The 20,462-nt window shown below is 41.5% G+C and overlaps 1 protein-coding gene across 1 annotated transcript in view; it reads right to left on the reverse strand.

Moving 5' to 3' along the window:
* The window catches only part of GLB1 (galactosidase beta 1), a 67,778-nt gene that overhangs the window by 11,682 nt on the left and 35,634 nt on the right, over positions 1-20,462 (reverse strand). Inside the window, 4 exon segments of the mRNA XM_036760008.1 lie at positions 738-869; positions 990-1,100; positions 7,694-7,783; positions 10,398-10,472. Of these exon segments, the coding sequence (XP_036615903.1) occupies positions 738-869; positions 990-1,100; positions 7,694-7,783; positions 10,398-10,472 (408 nt within the window).

The following is a 20,462-nucleotide window of genomic DNA, read 5'->3' on the forward strand; positions in this document are numbered from 1 at the left end:
CTATATTTGCTACAGAAGTTTTGTTTTTCTTTCTTTTTTCATAGAAAAAGGAGGGTGAGAAGGAAAGAAAATAGATTTTTGTTCATTGAAAATTTAATTTTAAAAAGGAAACATTATGTTCAAATAAAACATTTTCCACATATTTTCAGAATTTTAAAGAATTGGATTTCAGCTAGATATTAGTCCATGGATCCATTTAGCCATTCCTTTGGCTTAACAGATAGAAGGCTGGGGTTAGGAAGACCTTGGTTCAAGTCTGGATTCTGACACATATTGGCTGTGTGATCCTGAGCTATTGGTTTAGACTGCAGAGAAGGCACTAATCTGCATTAGTAGAGGATATATACTCATCCAATGACTGGCCTCACTAAAGACAGGAGGCTCATTGCCAGACAGCTAGTTGCCAGGTAATTAATGTTTTGACCATGGCAACCCATGAAACTCTGTCCCTGCCTATCAGTCTTGAACCTCTGGAATGTTAACACTGTATGGATAGGTCTGTGGCGCTTCTGTGGTTTTGACTGTCATACACTAGACTCTAAAGGCAAAAACACAAGAGTTGACTCACCGCAGATAGTCATTCAGTCAGCCAATAAACACCTACTAAGCACCTACTATGCTCCAGGCACTGTATTAAGGGTCCCAAACTCCTGAGATGGCTGAAAGGTTGTTCCCTAAATGCCCTGAATGATCAAAGAGTTCCTCAAATGACTGCCCCAACCCAGCTTCAAGATTACCTTAAAATCGTTGATGTCGGATCCGTAGTTGACTCTGCCCAGGTTTTCTACAAGCACATCCAGGGTATCGTCAGCTTCTCCAGTTATATTTATAGATAACACTTTGTTTCTCTCCAGAATTCCTTGGGGAACCTACAATTCAATGTCAAATAGGAAAGAACTCTGTCACAAAGATCAGGAACCAATGAGAAAGAATAAATCCAGCCAAATCTCAACAGGGAAAAGACATGCACTTTAGAAGCCAATTCTTACCCCATTCACAGAAACATAGGCCCGGTCATGGACTCCATTGAGGGAAGAAAGGGGCACCGGTTCCCTGTAATTTTTAGGAAGTGTTGTTCGGTATAGTACAAAGCCAAAATACTGGAGGAAAGGAGAGAAAAATCAATAAATCCTGTAATTAATTTTAAGGGAACATTGAGTCATGTGTTGTAAAAGTAGCCAATCAATAAACACTAATTATATGCTAAGCACTGAATTTACGATAGTTCTGTCCTCAAGGCACTTACATTCTACCAGGGGACTCAACATGTCTACAGGTAGGTGTATGAGTAAGTCAAATTATGGTATTTCCAGTTTTTATGGGGAGACCAACGGTTTAATCAAAATCTTTATATTTTCACTGGGGACTCACATCTACTTTATTGAGGTTCAACCTGATTTTGGAATACAGTGGTCTCACCTGTTTAATGCGAAAGGTTATTTATATGGCAAGGAATAAAAACGCAAGAGACAAGAAAAATAAGCTATTCTCTGCATAGCAGAAGTTCTGACAGACAGCTTGAGTGGAAATTAGATTGTTATATAAGAATACGAGTCAATTCCCAGTTGATAAATGGTCAAAGGATAGTGCTGCCCTGAAGCCAACTTCATATATGAACAGGCAGTTCTCAAAAGAAGGCAAGCTATTGATGCTCATGAAAAAGATGCTCTAAATCACTAAGGATCGTGCTGTTTTTCAATCATTTCAGTCATTTCTGACTCTTTGAGACCTCATTTGGGCTTTTCTTGGCAAAGATCCCAGAGTAGTGTGCCTCTCCTTCTCCAATTCATTTTACAGATGAGGAAACTGAGGCAAACAGGGTAAAGTAACTTGCCCAGGGTCACACAGCTAGTAAGTGTCTGAGGCCTGATGAGTCTTTCTGACTCCAGTCCTGGCACTCTATCTACTAGGACACCTAGCTGCCCCTCACTAAGAATGAGAGAAATCCAAATTAAAATGACTGAGTATTCTACCTCATACCCATCAGACTGGCAAAGATGCCAAAAAGGAAAATGATCATTGCTATGAAGGATATGAGAGGATGGGTACAATAACGGCATACTGGGAAGGCAATTTAAAACGAAGTCAGCAAACCGTGCAGCCTTTTTCACCTAGCAATACCACTACTACGCTTATACCCCAAAAAGATCCAAAAAAATTGGAAAAGGATCTATCTAAATAAACTATTCATAATAGCCCATCTTATTACAGCAGAGAGCTGGGAAACCAAGGGGATGCACATCATTCAAGGACAAGCTAGACAACTGATGGTGTAGGAAAGAAATGGAATATAATCATGCTCTAAGAAATGATCAAAGGGATGGTTTCATGAAAACCTAGGCAGGAACCAAGAGAACAATGTATACAATAACATTACAAAGAAAAACTCTGAAAGACTAAGAATTCTGATCAACACAAAGGACAACTCTGACTCCAGAGGCTGATGACGAATTAGGTTACCCGTCTCTGGGCAGAGAATTCAGGATTAAGCATATATTTCTGGACGTGGCAACCGAAAGAATCTATTTTATTTTACTGTAGAGATGATGTAGAGCTCAGGATTAGACACACACTTCTGGACATGGCTGACGAAAGGATGTTTTATTAAAGAGGGCAATTATTTATTTTTCTTATAGGGCAGAAGAATTATGGATTGAAAGGGACAAGGGAGGCAGTGATAGCATTACTTCCAGAAGAGAAGAAAAAAAGGGCAATGAAATATCCTCTTTTTTAAAAATATTCTTTAAAAATACACAGAAAAGAACAGAAAGATGTTCCAAAGAGGATACACAGTTAAGCAGGCAGCGTTGAAACTACCAAGTTAAATTAGCTGTACGTAAAATCGAGATTCACATTGCTATGTGTAATTCTGTTTTTCTTCTTCTTAGTATACAGAACAGTGCATGTTTGTAGAAGTTTGTCAAGCTCATAATAATAAATTAGGAAGCGAGGGTTTCTATGAGACTGAAGTGAGGAAGGAGAGCATTCCAGGTACAGGAAATGGGATAGGAAAGAAATGATATAGGAATGGATTGGCAAATAGAACCACAAGAGGAGGAAGTGAAGGAGCAAGGGGAAGGAGAAGAGAAAGAAAAAAGGAAGGCGGGAAGGGTAGGAAAAGGGAAGAAAAGGAGAGAAGGGAAGGAGAGAGAGAGAAAGGAAAGAAGAAAGGGAAGAAGGAAAAGAGGTGCACCTTCTCCTTTGAAAGCTATGGTCTCATGACTGCTTTGTTATTCAGGGTGTCCCATGCTCAAATAGCTTAAAACTTCATTTTCAGGACACTTTATTTTCACATCAAAAAGCATTTACACACGATCTGGTTCAACAGAAGAGAACAAAAAACAAACCTCCAAATCAACTCCCCCAGACCTCCAAACACTCCTAAAATGAATGTACATTTATTTCCTTCTAGACCAGGGGTTCTGCTTTTGTGGCATGGATTCCTAGGACAGTGTGGTGAGATCTATGAATCTCTTCTCAAAATAATGTTTTTAACATACACAGAATTACAGCTTCATGGGCCCAAAGTAAAGAACCCCTCATTGCCCTAGAAAATTCTCTTGTCATATTCACAAGACATCAAAATGAGATGTCAAGCCTCATCAAAATGAGACATCAACACTCAGACCTCACTGAGGGAGAGAAACATCTAGAGGTACTTCTGGCACAGGAGAGGAAGACGCTTCAATACCTGCAAAGCCATAACCAAGTCCCAAGGCAGAGAGGGGAAGTCCCCTCAGTGTCTGCAGCAGATGGCACAGGAACTGACTGTGCTAAGAGCTGCTTTTAATTTTTTTTCATTTCTTACTCAACTCAATCCTACAAATATATATATACACCCATTTATACATACACACACATATATATATGTATATATGTAGTATCTACTACATTTAAGGCATGGGGCTAGATATCAGGGGAAATAAGAAAGAAGAAATGTCACATTTTGAACTGGAAGGAACCTCAGAGGTCACCTAACCTAATATTCATTAGACAAAAGAGGAAACTGAGACCCAGAGAGGTAAAGCAATTTGCCCAGGTTAACCCAGGAAATAAGAACTTACATCCAAGCCTGCTGACTTCAAACCAAATGTTCTTTTTACTACACCAAGACACCTCCTCCTCCCCCATAGTTTCTTATTTTTGTGCCCACTTGAACTGGCCTTTTTTGCTCTATGGGTTCTGCTAAGGTACTTTACAGCATCAGAAACAGAGGGTCTAGGTAAGTAATAGGTGTGGAATGTCCTTAAATCCATCCCACGGGAGCTTCCTTTTTTGTCTAATAATTTAAAAAGTTATCACAGTTTTATGGGAGAAGACCACGCCTTGCACCTCACACGAGAAGCTGTTTTATATTTTTCCAAGTGTGTTCAGGCACATCACCTCCCCTGATCTTTACCGTCAAGGAAAGTGGGGCAAGTATTTTACCAATGGGGAAACAGAGAGGGAGGTTAAGTGACACCCCCAAGAAATGGCAGATGCAGGTCTAGAATGCTACTCAGACTCAGAACTCAGTAAAACCAAAGAGGGTGCTTGCCTCGCTGACTCCAGAGTCCTTACGGGAATAAAGTCAATGATGAAATGGTCAACAGCACTGAACCAACAGACAAGGCCTTACTATTGTTACCAGAGTTGCTTCTCTTCCTGGAAGAAGGTGGAAAAAAGCTAGAGTTCCCACCCACCCCCATTGCCTTGCCTCCTGTACACACATCCAGGTGTGTAAGAATCACTTTTCCCCACTGCCCCTAAGTAAAATATATATAGGGGCCTCCAGGTGGCTCAGGAGTCAGGAGGACTGGAGTTTAAATTGGGCCTTACACACTGGCTATGAGACCCTGGGCAAGTCACTTAACCTGTAAAATGGGGATAATAACACCACCTACCTCTCTCATTTTTGAGAGGATCAAATAAGATAACATAGTGTTATAAAAACCCCTGTTACTGGGGAGGCTGTTAGATCACTTGGGTTTGAAGTTCTGAGCTGCAGAATAGCTAAAGCCAATCAGGTATCCTCACTAAGTCTGTCACCAATATGTTGAACCCCCAAGAAACAGGAAACCATCAAGCTGTCTAAGAAGGGGGCAGATGGGCCCAGATCAGATATGGAGCAGATCAAAGATGCGGTACCAATCACTACTGGGATGGGTCTGTGAGTAGCTGCTGTACTTCCAGCCTGCATGAGATAGGGACACTCATCTCAAAAACAAACTAGCAGTGTCTTGAATATAGTAACGATTTAATAAATGCTTGTTGATTATCTTACTGACTGATATAAAACATACATGTATGTGTGCACTGAAATAGACTGATTGGTTCACTTATGGTCACTTCTAGTGTTAGGGAAGATATCTTACATGGAGCCCATCACTGGATTGGGCATACCATTGTACTTTCAACCTAGGTTAAGATAGGGAGACCCACTCTCCATAAAAAGAAGTTTGGGGGGTGGGGATAGGAAAGTTAGAAGTAGAAACAGGTTTAGGAAAAAAGATGATAATGATCTTAGACATATCAAGTTTAGGGAATCAATAGATATCTATGTCCCGCACAGAGATGTCTGGTAAGACAATGGAAACCATGAACAAAATTAGGGAGAAAGACTGGAATTTTATATACTTTTTAGGAATTAAGGGCCCATAGGAGATAATTGAAGCTATGGGAATAGATGAGATTGTCCTGGGAAATGAATGTAGTAAAGAAGAAGGCCAAGGATCAAGTCTCGGGAAATGCCCATGTGATTAAGACTACATAGGAGAAGCAAGAGGGCAGGCAGGACCATGGAAGCCAAAGAATGAGATTAGCAAGAAGGAACCAGGGGTAGACAGAATCAAATATTACAGAGAGGTCACAGAGGATACAACCCGAAAACAAGCCCAATGGCCACTGGAAGGTGAGAAGGGGGTTTCAGAAGAGCGACGGGGACAGAGGCCAGACTCCTGAGGCCGAGAAGGGGGTAGGAAGTGAGAAAGTGGAGGAAGCAAGTCTAGACTACTCTACCTAGAATCTTGTGAAGGGGAAGAGAGATGATACCATGAGGGAGTAGGAAGGTCAAGGGAAGGGTTTGGGTTTTTATTTTGTTGCAGTTAAATTTTTTTTAATTAATCCTTTTTTTAGGCACAGAGGGAGACACCATTACAGAAGGAGAAAATGAAAATGAGCAAAATAACAAGCAATGGGGGAAGTTCCTAGGGAAGCAAGATGGGATGGAATCAAGAGTACAAGTAAAAGAGTTGGCGTGGAAAGGAAGAGAGGCACCTCATCCTCTGAGGCCAGAAGGAATGAAAACAGAAAAAGGCTTTGAAGTCTCCAATGAGCATAGAGAAGAGCAGGATGGGTAGGGTGAGGGGCTTGAGGAGAGAGGCTTGGAGCTGACATTGTGGAAAGCACAATGGAATCATATGATAACGGATTTAAAGCTAGAAGGCCACTGAGTCCAACCCCTTCGTTTTACAGATAAAACCACTGACGCCCATTTGCCCAAGATCACACAGGTAGTAGCAAAGGTGGAATTTGAACCCAATTCTGGCAGTTCTAAATCTGTTGTTTTCCCCACTTCCCAAGAGATATAACTGAAGGAATGTAATACCCAGCGGAGCTGAGTTAGCATGAATTTATAGTGGATCCAGTCAGCACTGATTCTTGACTTCTGCCAGCAGTATTCATTGTCTTTGGAGTAAGAATCAAGAAAGCAAATGACAGTGTAAGGATCAGGGGGCAAGGGATTTGAGGCTTGGTTAAAAACGGCTAATTATAGGCTCAAACATATGAAGAGAGGGCGGTGAAATCAGAAAAGGATGATACAATAGGACAACACGGAGGCATCAGGGTACTGAAGGAAACGATAAGGAAAAAGAGTAGGGTTGGGAGGAGTGTAGAGATGCGAGTGGTAGAAGGCCAGAAGACTGTAGTAATGGAAGGGAACCTCAAAGTTCAGTGTCTTGAAGATGGGAAGAGATGGTGAGGTCTAATGTCACCACTCCTTCAGGATGGCTGGTGGTAGGAGTGAGATGTAAGTCACAGGAGTTGGCAAGGCCAATGACCTGGGAAGTCAGAATAGGAGAAGGTGTCCTTCATATGAAGAGCAAAGTCACTAAAGATGATGGTAAGAATTAGAGTGAAGAGGCTGAAGCCAAAAGTCATCACTTGAGAGCCACTGATTTGGGAATGAGCCTCTTGGCCAATTTGGTTCTTGGAAAACATAGGCACAGCCTATCCCTACGCCACTATTGGAAAGCATTTCCAGGCTGAATTCTGGCATAGCCTTTGAGAACCCAAGGTCACCAATACATCACGATGAGACACCAGGGGAAGAAGATGCCAGGAGAGACGGGATTGCAATAAGCAAAGAAAAAATATTCTAAGGCATTCTGCAGTATGTGAACCAAAAAGGAAATTTTTTTAATCTTCTTCCTCTTTCTCTTAAAAAAAAAGTTATTAAGTTATTAAGGATGGCTCTGGGAGAAGGAGAATGGGTACAGGGAGAATTTTTGGCAATAAGAACAAAAGATAAAAATAAAATTTATTCTAAAAATAAAATCTGTATGATTACTTTACCCAGTCTTTTTTTACCCTGGCTCCCCATTTAAGCCAAATTCAGATACGGAAAAACAAAGCAATGCAGAAATACCTCTCTGCAAAATGGCAACATACTGAAGTGTTATTAATTGGTAATTCCATGCATTGGAAAACATACCTGTTTCACCTCGACAAAGGTCAAGGGGTAGGTGCTATTTATCGGTCCAGCAGGGGACAAAATATCAAGAGTCTCTTCCACGGTATTTAACTGAAAAAAAAAAAAGAACAGAAAGAGATGCCCAGTCAATGCCCGCTCGTCTTCATACATGACATCAAAGCCAGTTTTCCAAAACTTTAGTGGATATGACAAAAATCTTCAAACACAAAACAACGAATCACATAATTCACTCTATCTCCCAACTGTGTTACTGAACCCCACCACCATTTGCTGGAAAATGTAAATGAAGACAATCTTGTCCTAAAAGGATCAAACATTCTGCCTACTAAATTAGGGGGTAATAGGGAAATACATACTATCTATCTACACATAGATAGATGGATAGATAGATAGATATAGATATAGACAGATAGATAAACATATATACATACATACACACCTGTGTGTATACATATATGTACACACACACACACACACACAAGTCCAGTTTGGCTAGGCCATTGAGTGTATGAAGGCTGGCAAGGCAGGCGAGATATCAAGAGGGACATCATAAACAAAGTAGAGAAACAACTTTGTTTGTTTGCTTTTGAGGGGGGAAGGCAAGGCAATTGGGGTTAAGTGACTTGCCCAAGGTCACACAGCTAGTAAGTGTCTAAGGCCAGATTTGAACTCAGGTCCTCCTGACTCCAGGGCCGGCGCTCTATTCACTGTACCACCTAGCTGCCCCAGACAAAGTAACTTGTATTTGATCCTAAGAGTAATAGAAGCCACTGAAGTTTATGGTCAGATATGCACTTTATAAACTTTGGCAGCTGTGTGGAGGATGGATTGGAGTAGGGAGAGCCTTGAAGTTGGGAAACTAGATACTGAAACACTTCAGGCTGAAGGTGTCGGGAGAGTGTAATGGGAATGGTGGCTGTGTGAGTGAAGAGATGGGGGCAGAGTCTGGAAATGGTATGGAGCGACAAAGGAGAGCTGGCAGCCGGGTAGGTATGTGGAATGAGGTGGGGTAAGGAGCTGAGGATAACACCTGAACTTTCAAACATGGGTGTCTGGAAGAGGGATGTCCTCAATAGAAATAGAAATGGAAGAAGGGAAACAAAACCTCTCCCAAATTAATAATTACACAAAACAACTAAATGAAGAGGCCCCTTGAGAAGTATGATGTAAGATTAATTTTTTTAAAAGATTCTTATCAGTCACAGAAACCACACTCCTTGTAGTATGTTGAGCACCTATATCTGATGCAAGCCAGGAGTGGAAAAAGTGAGAAGCACACCCCAAGCGGTGTACTTAGAAATCAACAGGAGTCATGAATGGAAACATAATGCAATTCTTTGGGCATGTCACTTAAGATAAAAATATACATGCATGTGTGTGTGTGTGTGTGTGTGTGTGTGTGTGTATACACAAATGTATATATACACATACGTATATACATATATATAAGAAAATGGAATGCCGTCAAATTTTGCAAAAGAAATACACAAGCTTGAAATGTTTTCCTTTGGTTTAAGACATTTTGGGAGCCTTAATATGGGGACAGATCAAAGCATTTGGGCTCCTGTGACTCCTTCCTAGCTAAGGGACCCCTGGACAAAGAGCTGAACTTCTCTAAAGCATAACTTGAAAATAAGGATACCATCTATTGCCTCACAGGGTTATCAGGAGGCTCAAATGAGAACATGTGTGTAAAGTGTTTTGTAAACTTAAAGATGCACTATCAAGGTCAGCTGTTGTTTCTAGGATTCTCATCCACCATCTTCTCTATTGAATCCGCTCTCGCTTATCAATGTCCTTCCTAAAATGTACAGCCCAGAACTGAATACCAGATTCCAAATTTGGTCAGGGCAGAGTATTAGGGAACTATCCCTTGCCCCCCTAGTGCTGGGTGACTTAATCAATTTGGGGGCTCTTCTATGAAAAGCAGTCATGGCAAACACCATCCAGGTACTACTTTTTGTCTACACAAATGTTTCGCCTTTTTCACCACTCTTGTTGCATAAAATGCTCATGGCCATTATTTGTGATTCATTTTAGATGTTGTTCTCCGTGTTGTTCATCTTAACCCAAAGACCACAACAGAAAGGGCATGATTTTAAATATGGATCAACCGCACAATTTAAAGCTGAAGAGTGTTTCTCTCTAGAAAGCACTGAAAAAGAAGGCTTTCATCCTGTATCATACCATTTAAAACACTATAGACTCTAGGAGGGTCTTGGAATGTTTTTTTTTAATTCAGACCCATTATATTTCATAAATATAGGGAACTTCCCCTCTACCAATATGATGGACAATTGTTCTACAACACAGAATCTTAAGGAGTTGTCTAGGACATGGGGATATGTCCAGGGATGTCAGTAGCATTGGAGGTAAGACCTGAACCCAGGTCTTCCTGACTTCAAGGTCAATGGTCAACCCACTACACCAATCTGTCAAATGCCTTCTGCCAATAAAACGGTCTCAATTATTCCCCCACCTTCAAACTTCCCAACATTTGCCCATCCTCCTTGTATCTACGTATGCACACCCTCACTTTCCCCGAGAAAATCGCCTACTTTTTTTCTATTTTCACTGAAACCAAACTTAGTTATACCTAATTATTCCCCTAGAAAAAATCGTTCCCATAAAGTTAAATGAGATACTCCTCCGCACTCTTGCTATTATCCACCATGCCAAATTTAGTGTGCATTGTTTTTTTTACCTGCTTCATAGCAACTTTTCCATAGGCGAACTTGGGGGTTGATGGAGGAATAAGTCCTTCTGGTAGTTTTTCAAACTATGAACAGGAAAGGAAAAAAAAAACTGGTTAAAACCCTAGCAGCAGCATGATAAATATAGTGACAGTGGTGTTTTTTAAAAGACATACTAAAATGAAACACTCCTCTAAGAGAAGGTAGAAAACAAGTTTATTTCTAGCTCATTTCCTCTACAGAGTTCCAGATGCTGTACAAACTTCTTTGTAATAACAAACAGTTCTAAACAGAGCAGTAGAAATATAGTGGGAGAAATGGGTACCACAAAAGCAAGAGAAAAGAAGGAAGAAGGGGAGGAAGTCATCAGATCTTCAAATATTTAATGGAGTTAGTTATACTGGTTCAGGGGTGAGGAACCTGCAGCCTGAAGGCCACATGTGGCCCTCTACATTCTCAAGTGGGGCCTTTTGGCTGAGTCCAAGTTTTACAGGTGATTTGGTCTGTGGAGTTTGGATTCAGTCAAAGGGCTGCACTTGAGGACCTAGAGGGCCACATGTGGCCTCAAGGCTGCAGGTTCCTCACCTCTAGACTAGATAGTCTTAAAAGTGCATTCCACTTCTACCATTCAGGGATTCTTAAATTTAGAGTTTGAGGGTGAGGGTGGGAGAAATACAGTGGAAAAGGATTTGATTTCTCTCATTTGAATTCTCTTCTCCTCAAAGCTGAACTTGATCCAAAGCTGGGGCTGCAGAATGACTTCATTTCCCTGCTCACCTTCCCCAACATTCTCATCACCAGATATAGAAAAGATAAAGTTTGGATGAAGGATGGATGCTTAGTGGTACCAATGATGACTTTGATTATCTGAGCCTACTCTGAACTAGGGATTATTGTATGTGATGAGCCAGAAGTGAAAGTGGATCTTGACTCAGTTCAGGGCTACTAACATCCTAGCTCTGCCACTTATGACCTGCATGACCTAGTGCAGATATCAGCCTCACGGACACTGGAAATTGATGGTGTTTGACTCAATGATTTGTGAGGGTCCCTTCTAGCTCTTTATCTATGATCCTATGATCCTTTCTCCAAATTTACTGGCCAGTAGATGGATAAAAAAACACACTGATCAGAAAAAGCATTAAAGGCTCAAAGGTTACCACTGAGGGCTGATAGGGACCTCAAAGATCATCTAGTTCAATTTTATGTTACTTCTGTGCTTTCATTTTCCTGGGCACCTCGATACCATGGAACACAAATATTGCTGCATCTCAGCAAAATTTCCACCTCTCTGTGATCCATACCTATGATTTCATCTTTATATGGAATTCCTCATGTGGAAACTACCTTGTAGCAATGCAAATCTGAAAGTTATCAATGACTTAGAATCTTACAGTAACTTAGGGCACTGGGAAACTAAGTGTCACATGGCTAGTAACCACTGATGAATCAACAAGCATTTAATAAACACTTACTAGGTGTTAGGCCCTGTGCTAGGCAATGAAGTTGAAAAAAAGACAAAAATGAAATAATCCCTGTCCTCAAGAAGCTTACATTCCACAGGGACATGTACGCATAAATATACATGAAGTAGATACAATGTCTCAAAAGTCTTGGTGCAATTTTAAGCAATTTAAGCATAATTTAAAATTTTAATTTAAAGCAGTTTAATGAAGTTTTAAGTTTGAGACACCTTTTGCAAAATAATTACAAGGCAAGTTCTTTTTTTTGGTTTTGGTTTTGTTTTTTTGGTAGGAGCTGGAGAGATCAGGAAAAGAAGGTGGTGTTAGCAATGACCTTGGAAGGAAATTAAGAATTCTAAGAGCTGGAAGTGAGGAGGAAGTGCATTTTGGAAGGGCAGGAGGGGAGGCAGCCTCTGCAAAGAGAAGGAGATATGATGAGGATGACGAAGATAGCATTTTTTATCTCAGTTTTATCTCATTTGATCCAATTATCACAACCCAGTGAGGTAAGTGCTTTGGTTATCTCCATCTCATAGATGGGAAAAGTGAGGCTAATAAGTTAAAATCACTGGTCCAGAGCAAAAAAAAAAAAAATCTAGTAAGTGTCAGATAGGAACTGGAATCTTCCCATTTCCAAACTCAACCATTGGCCACCGGCCATGGCAAAGAGAACAATTTGGCCAGACTGCAGGGTATGAGAAGGAGAATAAGTAATACCTAATAAAGCCTGAAAGGTAGTGTGTGCCAGCTCTCTATCAATTATTTATGCCAGGCTGTCCCTCGTTGGTAAGCTGCTATGCTCCTTAGTCATCACATGATAAGAGGGTTTACATCCTATCCAAGTAGAAATGAGGTGAGAAGACAGGCAGGTTCAAAGTTAAGAGCAGGAGGCTTTGAGTTCTACTTACTACCTGTATGGCCTTGGGTAAATCAATTCTCCACTCTCTGGCCCTGAGTTCTCTCAATTATAAAATGATAGGGTTTGATTACACATACTGTAAGGTCTCTTGCAGCTCCAAATGCGTAATTTTGATGATATTCCCTATTCTTGGCGGGAAGCCACAGGTGACCTGAAATTCCGGTCCTTCATGACTGTCAGAAACTCCAAAAACCAAGATGAAAATCTCAAAAGTGGGTCTTCAGAAACTTGGTGAAGGGTAAGATCATATAACTGTCACCAAATTCCTTGTGAGAACCCATCCATCCCCCTCCAAAAAAAAAGTCACTTACAATTAAATTGAAAACTGACAAAAGAAAATGTTGCTTCCTACAATGTTCTTGAAGTATGCACAGTAATTCTGAACCTCTGGCTGAAGTGTTAACCATGTCTAGTCAGATTTTTACCCACACCAAAGAGGATTCTTTAGGGAACTCAGATGCTCTTAGCTGGGTGGCACCTTGAAATTGTTGAGTAAATAGGGCTACCTGTAGTCATCACTTTTCAGCACCAGTAACCTGTCAAGCCATGAGGTACCAACATCTATCTCAGAGACAGAAAACTGGTAAGTGACATGGGCCTGTCTGAATTCTCCTGGACTCCATTCTGGGCAGCCCTCCCGATCACCCCAATTAATTTACTGTTGACGTGGGTGGGAAGGCGCTCTAGACATTTCAAGTATGACTGTTAATGCATTATTAAATTCTGTTTGCCCAAAAGACAGACCTCAAAGTACTTCCATTTTTACTATCCTAAATGCTTCTGTGGAAGATAGCAAGTCTTTTTTTTAAACCTCATTTTACACATTGGGAAATTGAGAGGCACCAGCCAGATCCTTAAATTCTCCTCCCCTTGTACTTTTACAACTGGCCAACGTATCAATAGCATCACCATCGTAGGAGGGTCATTACAATAAACATTAAGAAAATCCCAAACAGCATGATGAGGAGTCAGACAGGACTGAAATGACTCAACAACAAGGTATAAGAACCCTTAGGTTTCAGCTACCGGAATCAGCAGGGGATGAGGGAGGAGTTTAAAAGGAATCACCTGATGGGATTAAAACAGAGTAGATTGGAATTGAAGGCACTTCATAAATCTAACTTTTTTTAAGCCTTACAATTTTCCTCTCTTCATTCCATATATACTGGAGCCAAACTGGGCTGCTCAGGATTCAATCTCCCACCTCCACGCATTTGCACAAGTTTTCCCCAGGCTTGGGAATGTTTCCTCCTCCTACCGCCACTCAGATTCCTTACCCTAAGATCTAGAGCCTGAAGGTCATTAGAGACCATGGACACTAACCCCCTCATTTTATAGAGAAAGAAATTGAAACACAGAGTGACTTGCCCAAAGGCACATGGCTAGTAAATGTCTGAGAAAGAATTTGAATGCAGCACTCTAACCACTACTTGATGCTACCTCATCTTCCAGGCTCAGCTAAGATATCACCTCCTCAAAGACTTCCTTGATCCCTCCTCCTGCCTCCAGTGGTTAATTCGATTTCTTTCCTAAAAATATCTTCTACCTATTTATCTGAGTAAAGCTTGTACTCTCCCAAGGAAAACTATTAATAATAATTTATATAGGCTTTAGGGCTTATATTTGTTAACTTATTTGATTCTCACAACAACCCTTGCATATAGTAGATAGGTGCAGGTTGAATCAAATTGAATTAATTTTTACCCAAACCAGAAATAAAATTTAGACAACATGGTTTACGAAGAAAGGGAGTGTTAAGCAGTCAGAAGACAGAACCACTTACTACCAGAACCAAAGTTAAGCCTCATTGCCAGAATTTATCTTCAGATGGAGAAATAACAACCTATTGCAATAATTCACTTGAGTCTTGGGGTAGGGGCAGCTACGTGGCACAGTGGACAGAGCACCAGTCCTGGAGTCCGAACAGGAGTTCAAGTCCAGCCTCAGACACTTACTAGCTGTGTGACCCTGGGCAAGTCACTTAACACCGATTGCCTCAAAAAAAAAAGGAAAAAAAAAAGGTCTTGGGAGTGTGGGCTTTTGCAGGACAGCAAAAGCAGGACATTGTGATCGGGAAGCCAAAATGCTTATGACATCCTCTGGGCTGGACCAGTGGTTTCACTGGTGTGTAGGTAGGGAGCTCCTGGGGAGGCAGAGACTGAGAGATTAAGTCACTCGCCCAGGGTCACAGGGTGAGAGCCACTCTGGGCAACAATCTAGTAACAGCTAAAAATAGCTAAGATTTATATGGCACTCACTACATGCCAGGCACCGCACTAAGTGCTTTACAATTTTTATCTCATTTGGGAGGTAGGTGCTGTTATTAATCCCCATTTTACAGATGAGGACAAACAGAGACCACATAACTTGCCCGTGGTCACACAGCTGGCCAGAATCTTAACTGAAGCATAGTATGAAGAACAAAGGAAATGACATGGCCACCATATTCTGCCCTGGTTGGAGCAACCAATCAACAAGCATTTATTAAGCACTTGCTGTGTGCTGGGTACTGTTTTCAGTTATCGGTCCTCCCTCTTAAGCAAGTCATCTTCAAGATAGAAAGGTTCAGAGGAGGAATAAGACTGGAAAAGAGAAGGATCAAAGAAGAGATAGGACCACTCCCCAGGGATGGAGATGATAGTAATAATGGATGAAAGAAAAAAAGGGAAAATGACTTATTTTCTGCTCAGTCAAGGGGAATGATCATTGGCCTCCAAAGAACAGAACAAACAAAGAAACACATAGTAAGAGACCACTAGCCTACTCTGAATAACTAAAGTCCAAGGCATTAGAAAGAAGCTGAGTCAACCGAAAGAGCCGTGAGGCCCTGAACTGGTCAGGCTCTCCATCTATCAATGAGAGGATGGAAGAGAGCATCTCTAATGTTGTTTCCAACTCTAGCGCTTATGAACTAACAATTCTCACACCCTCAAATAACTCAAATAACATCAACGGGGCCTCCTGTAAACCAAGTCCAATCCCTTTCAAGGATACTACGTTCTCTATGGGGGTCAGAAACCGTTGAAAACAAAAGTAACGTCAACTAAGAGGCATAAATAAGTACTTTATTCAAATTACTTTGCCTGGGTTAACCTGCTTTGGCTGGAAAGGGATAGAGGGGACAGCCCCCACCCTCAAAAAGAGACTCCCCTAGCTCAGGGCTGGGGACAGAGGCATCACAACAATGCTGACTCCCTGGAGTGTTCTTTCTTTTTCTTTTTTACCATTTATGGAGAAAGGGGCCAGAGACTCTAAGAATCTAGACAGCTAATCAGAAAGGTTAGAAAGCGGCAGAGGCAAGAGGCCTGGGCAGATTCTGATGCCTCTGAGTAGACGAGATGAGTAGATGCAGAGGCTGAAAACTAGCTAGCAAGAAACATGGCAGTCTCTGACTCCAAGCTAATAGTTTCAGAGTTGGTGGGTAAGGGAAAAACTAATAATTGATAAGGACAATAAATGGGGTATTTATCCCCTCTAAAGTTAAGGGCTGGAGGCAGGGGGTCCAGGGGAAAGAAGCACTATTTTGGGAGTCAGAGGTCCTGTGTTCCAGTCTTACTCCTGATGCTTACTCTCTGTGTAACTTAGGGTAAGTCAATTAATCTCTTTGGGCCTCCTGGACTAAATGACTTCTGAGGTTTCTTCCAGGTCTAACCTATGACTGAAATGCTAAATCTGACTGCTTTAGTATAAAGATTAGATTATCTGATTCTACTATTTTTAACTTATGGAGGCCTTTAACGTTATGGAGGCCTTCTCTACCTGAGGCTATTTCCATTTTAATAATAGCACTTCAAATCTGGCCTCAGACACCTACTAGGTGTGGGACCCTGGGAAAGTCACTTTGCCCAATTGCCACCTCCCCCCTCCAAATAATAACAGCTAACATTACATAGCATTTACTATAGGCCAGGTTACATTTGATTTACACCTGTGAGGTAGGTGCTATTATCATCCCCCATTTTACAGATGAGCAAACGGAGGCAAACAGAAGTTAAGTGACTTGTCCAAGGGGGATGTATCTCAGGCCACATTTGTACTCAGGTCTTCCAGAGTCCAGGCCTAGCACTCTCTCCACTACACTACTTCATTGCCCTCTATAACAACTAGCACTGACATTGAGTTCTATAGAAGGGCTTTACATGTTAACACGTTTGATCCTGGGAGACAGGTGTTATCATTACACCCATTTTTACAGGAAAATAAATCCCTGATTGGACTAGAGTCAAAACTGAGCTCTTCACTATTTTAAAAAGTCCCTTTCTGCTATAAGGCTTGATTCACATCATCCCCCATATCTAAAACAGGCTTCCCCTTCCCCAAGTATATATAGCTTTTTGCCTGTTGACCTCACCAATCTATCCTTCAAGGCCTGCAAACCATGCTATCTATATCAGGATTCTTTGAAGGAACTGGAGCTATCTGCCTACATGAGAAGCCTGGCCCCTGAAGGTGGAATTTGACCAGAAGCGGTGAACCTGGGGTCTTCAGGCCACATGTGGCCTTCTACTAATTTGTTCTGTAAAATTTGGATTTAGTCAAAAGGCCACACTTAAGGACCTAGAAGGCCCTGGATTTGCTCTATAAAATTTGGACTCAGTCAAAAGGTTGCACTTAAGGACCTACAAGGCCAAATGTGACCTGAAGGCCGCAGGTTGCCCAGCCCTGAACTAGATGGAAGCAATGAGTAGGATTCAGGGGAACTCAAAACAAGGTAACATGGCCCAGTGAAGAGACAGAAAGATTCAGGTTCAAATCCTGCCTCTGAGACCTCCTGACTATGTGATCCTGGGTAAATCACTTAACCTTGAAACGCTGCAGGCAAATCTCAAAGACTAGAACTTGCAATAAAGGTGCCTGCCCAGCTTGCATTGCTAGAGAACATTCCCCTCCACTAATGAAATCACAGGTCTGGCCCATAACCCTATCAATTCAACAAGCATTTATTCAGCCCATACCATAAAGCAAGGCATGGTGGGAGGTGGTAGGGATACAGGAACAAATAGAGGAAAAAATAGGCCTTGTTATCAAATAGCTTATGTTCTCTAGCTGGGGAATGGGGGAATGTAACATTGACCCTAATAACATATTTCAAGAGACACAAACAATGGGGATCAGTAGGATCCATAAGGAGGGCTGCAGATGTAAGAGCATAATGATGGCACCTGAGGCTGGGCTTTTAAGGATGCTAAGAATCTGAAAAAGAGGAGGAGGAAGTGCTTTCCAGGTGTGTACACATGTGGCCAGAGGTTCAGAGAGGCAGATTTTGGCCCCATCTAAGGAAGCAAACACCCAAACAGAACTGTCCAAACCTGGAATGAGCAGCTATCTAGGGGAAGTAGTGAGCTCTCCATTCCTGGAGAGCTTGAGGCACATGCTACAAGGGAAGGACCACTTGACAGGAATGATACATGAGAGAGTTATGCTTCAGATCAGGGTTAGGCTAGGTTGGAAGTTCTTTATCTGGAGTCTACAGAACTCCAAGAAGGTATCCATGGATAGATTTCTGGGGGTCTAGGAACTTCACCGGAAAACTCCAAGAAGGTGTCCATGGATAGATTTCTGGGGGTCTAGGAACTTCACCGGAAAACTCCAAGAAGGTGTCCATGGATACATTTCTGGGGGTCTAGGAACTTGGTTGGAAAACTCCCAAGAGCATATCCATGGATAGATTTCTGGAGATCTGGGAACTTGGCTGGAAAAAAATTTTACATTTTTATTTTCACTAAACCCTAAAACTTAGCACTTTCTCCAATTATAATAAAAACACACATCATTCTAAAAAAGGGTCCAGAGGCATGAGACTGCCAAAGAGTCCAAGACACAGAATAGTTAAGAACCTCTGGGTTAGATGGTTATTTCTAGCTCCAAAATTTCAAGACTATGCATACTCTGAAAACACCCTAACGCATTAAAACAGAGACCAGAATAGGTGGACAGGGTGCCCATGGGCTCTGTCTGTCCAGAAGAAGATGCTTTTGCAGCTGCAAACCATTCACCCTACCCCTTCCCCACCTTTCCCGAACAGAGCCCATGGAACTCAGTAAAAACAAGTGGGAGGGGCTCTCTACTTTATCATACTCTGAAGTGGTAAGGGGAGGTAGCGAAGGGTGGTGACCAGAACCCAGGCCCACAGGAGCCCAAGTAGCTGTGCAGGATAGCAAAGACAGGTGTGCCAAAGGGAGAAACAACCCCAGCAGCATTCCCTACCCCCTCCTGAAATAGCAGGACAGGAAAGAAATTCAGGACATCATCTATGTACGACAGCAGATCCCACATCTGAACTATCCCATCTTCCATGGGACATCTGACTGTAAAGCCTAAATATTATCCTCTAAATATTTCTCCATGGAAGATAGATTTGTTTTTAAATTTGTGTGCCTCCCTTTGGCAACTGGATAAAGCCTCTGGACACCCATTTTTAGAATGACCCTGGAGTCAGGAGGACCTCAGTGCAAATCTGGCCCAGACACTTGACACTTATTAGCTGTGTGACCCTGGGCAAGTCACTTAACCCTGATTGTCTTGCCAAAAAAAAGTTTTAAAATACATAGAATAAAATAACAGGGTTATAAATGAAACGAACCAATTCTATTGTAATAGTTATTAAAATATTTTTCAAAACAACTTTATACACCCCACCCCCAGTAACAGAAGGACCACTAGTCAATACAGGAATGTTGGGGTCCAAGGCTGTGTAACTTCAAAAAAAAGTCACTGAACCTCTGGCCTCCAGAGGGGCACAGACAAAAAAATAAAATGTAATTAATTAAATGAAAAAGATTTAAAAAATGTAAAGGTTGTACATGACAATTTTCTTTTAAAAACACAACACACGCATTCTCTATCTACAAGTTGAAAGTCTTCGTACCAAAAGTTTATTTCAAAACTCCAGTGACTACTAATGATTAAAAATGCTATCCACCTCCAGAGAAAGAGTGTGAATGCAGATTAAAACATGCTTTCTTTATTATTTCTTTATTATTCTTGGGGGTTTTTTGACCTGTGTTTCCTTTTTCAACATGGCTAATATGCAAATGTTTTGCATGACTGCACATGTATAATCTATATCAAATTGTTCACCTTCTCAAGGAGAGAAGGGAAGGAGGGGAGAGAATTTAGAACTCAAATTTTTAACAAATTTTTTGTTTCCATCTAATTGAGAAAAAAAATTTTAAAAACTCAAGTGACTGAGCAGAAAGACTGCGGATTTGTAAAAAGCCACAGCAGAGACAGGAAACCCCACCTGGGAGGGCTCAGGTCACACTGCCAGAGGCAGGCATTAATGCTGGGCCAGCTCTAAGCTGCTCGCATCTGTCCAAGGCACAGGAATGCGGAGTAAATCTCAAGGATGATGTGGCTTTGGTGATCAATGGAAAATAACATTCCTGCTAGACATGAACCATATCTTGGAGGAGACAGGGATCACAAAAGATCATCTAGTCATTTCACAGATGGCTAGGTGACAGAGTGGACAGAGCGCTGGCCCTAAAGTCAGGAAGGCCTGAGATAACCAATCTAGTTTGCTCATTGTAAAATGGGGATAGTGATATCACCTACCTCCCACGGCTGTTGTGAGGATCAAGTAAGCCAGTACATTTCCTCACAGCCATCGTTATTATAATGAGGACCCCTTCTGACTCGAAAGCCTATGAGCCTTTTCACCCCACAGCAGACCTTTAAGGCCCCAATCCTTA

Source organism: Trichosurus vulpecula, chromosome 5 (genome assembly GCF_011100635.1).
Source record: "Trichosurus vulpecula isolate mTriVul1 chromosome 5, mTriVul1.pri, whole genome shotgun sequence".
NCBI classification, from domain to species: Eukaryota; Metazoa; Chordata; class Mammalia; order Diprotodontia; family Phalangeridae; genus Trichosurus; species Trichosurus vulpecula.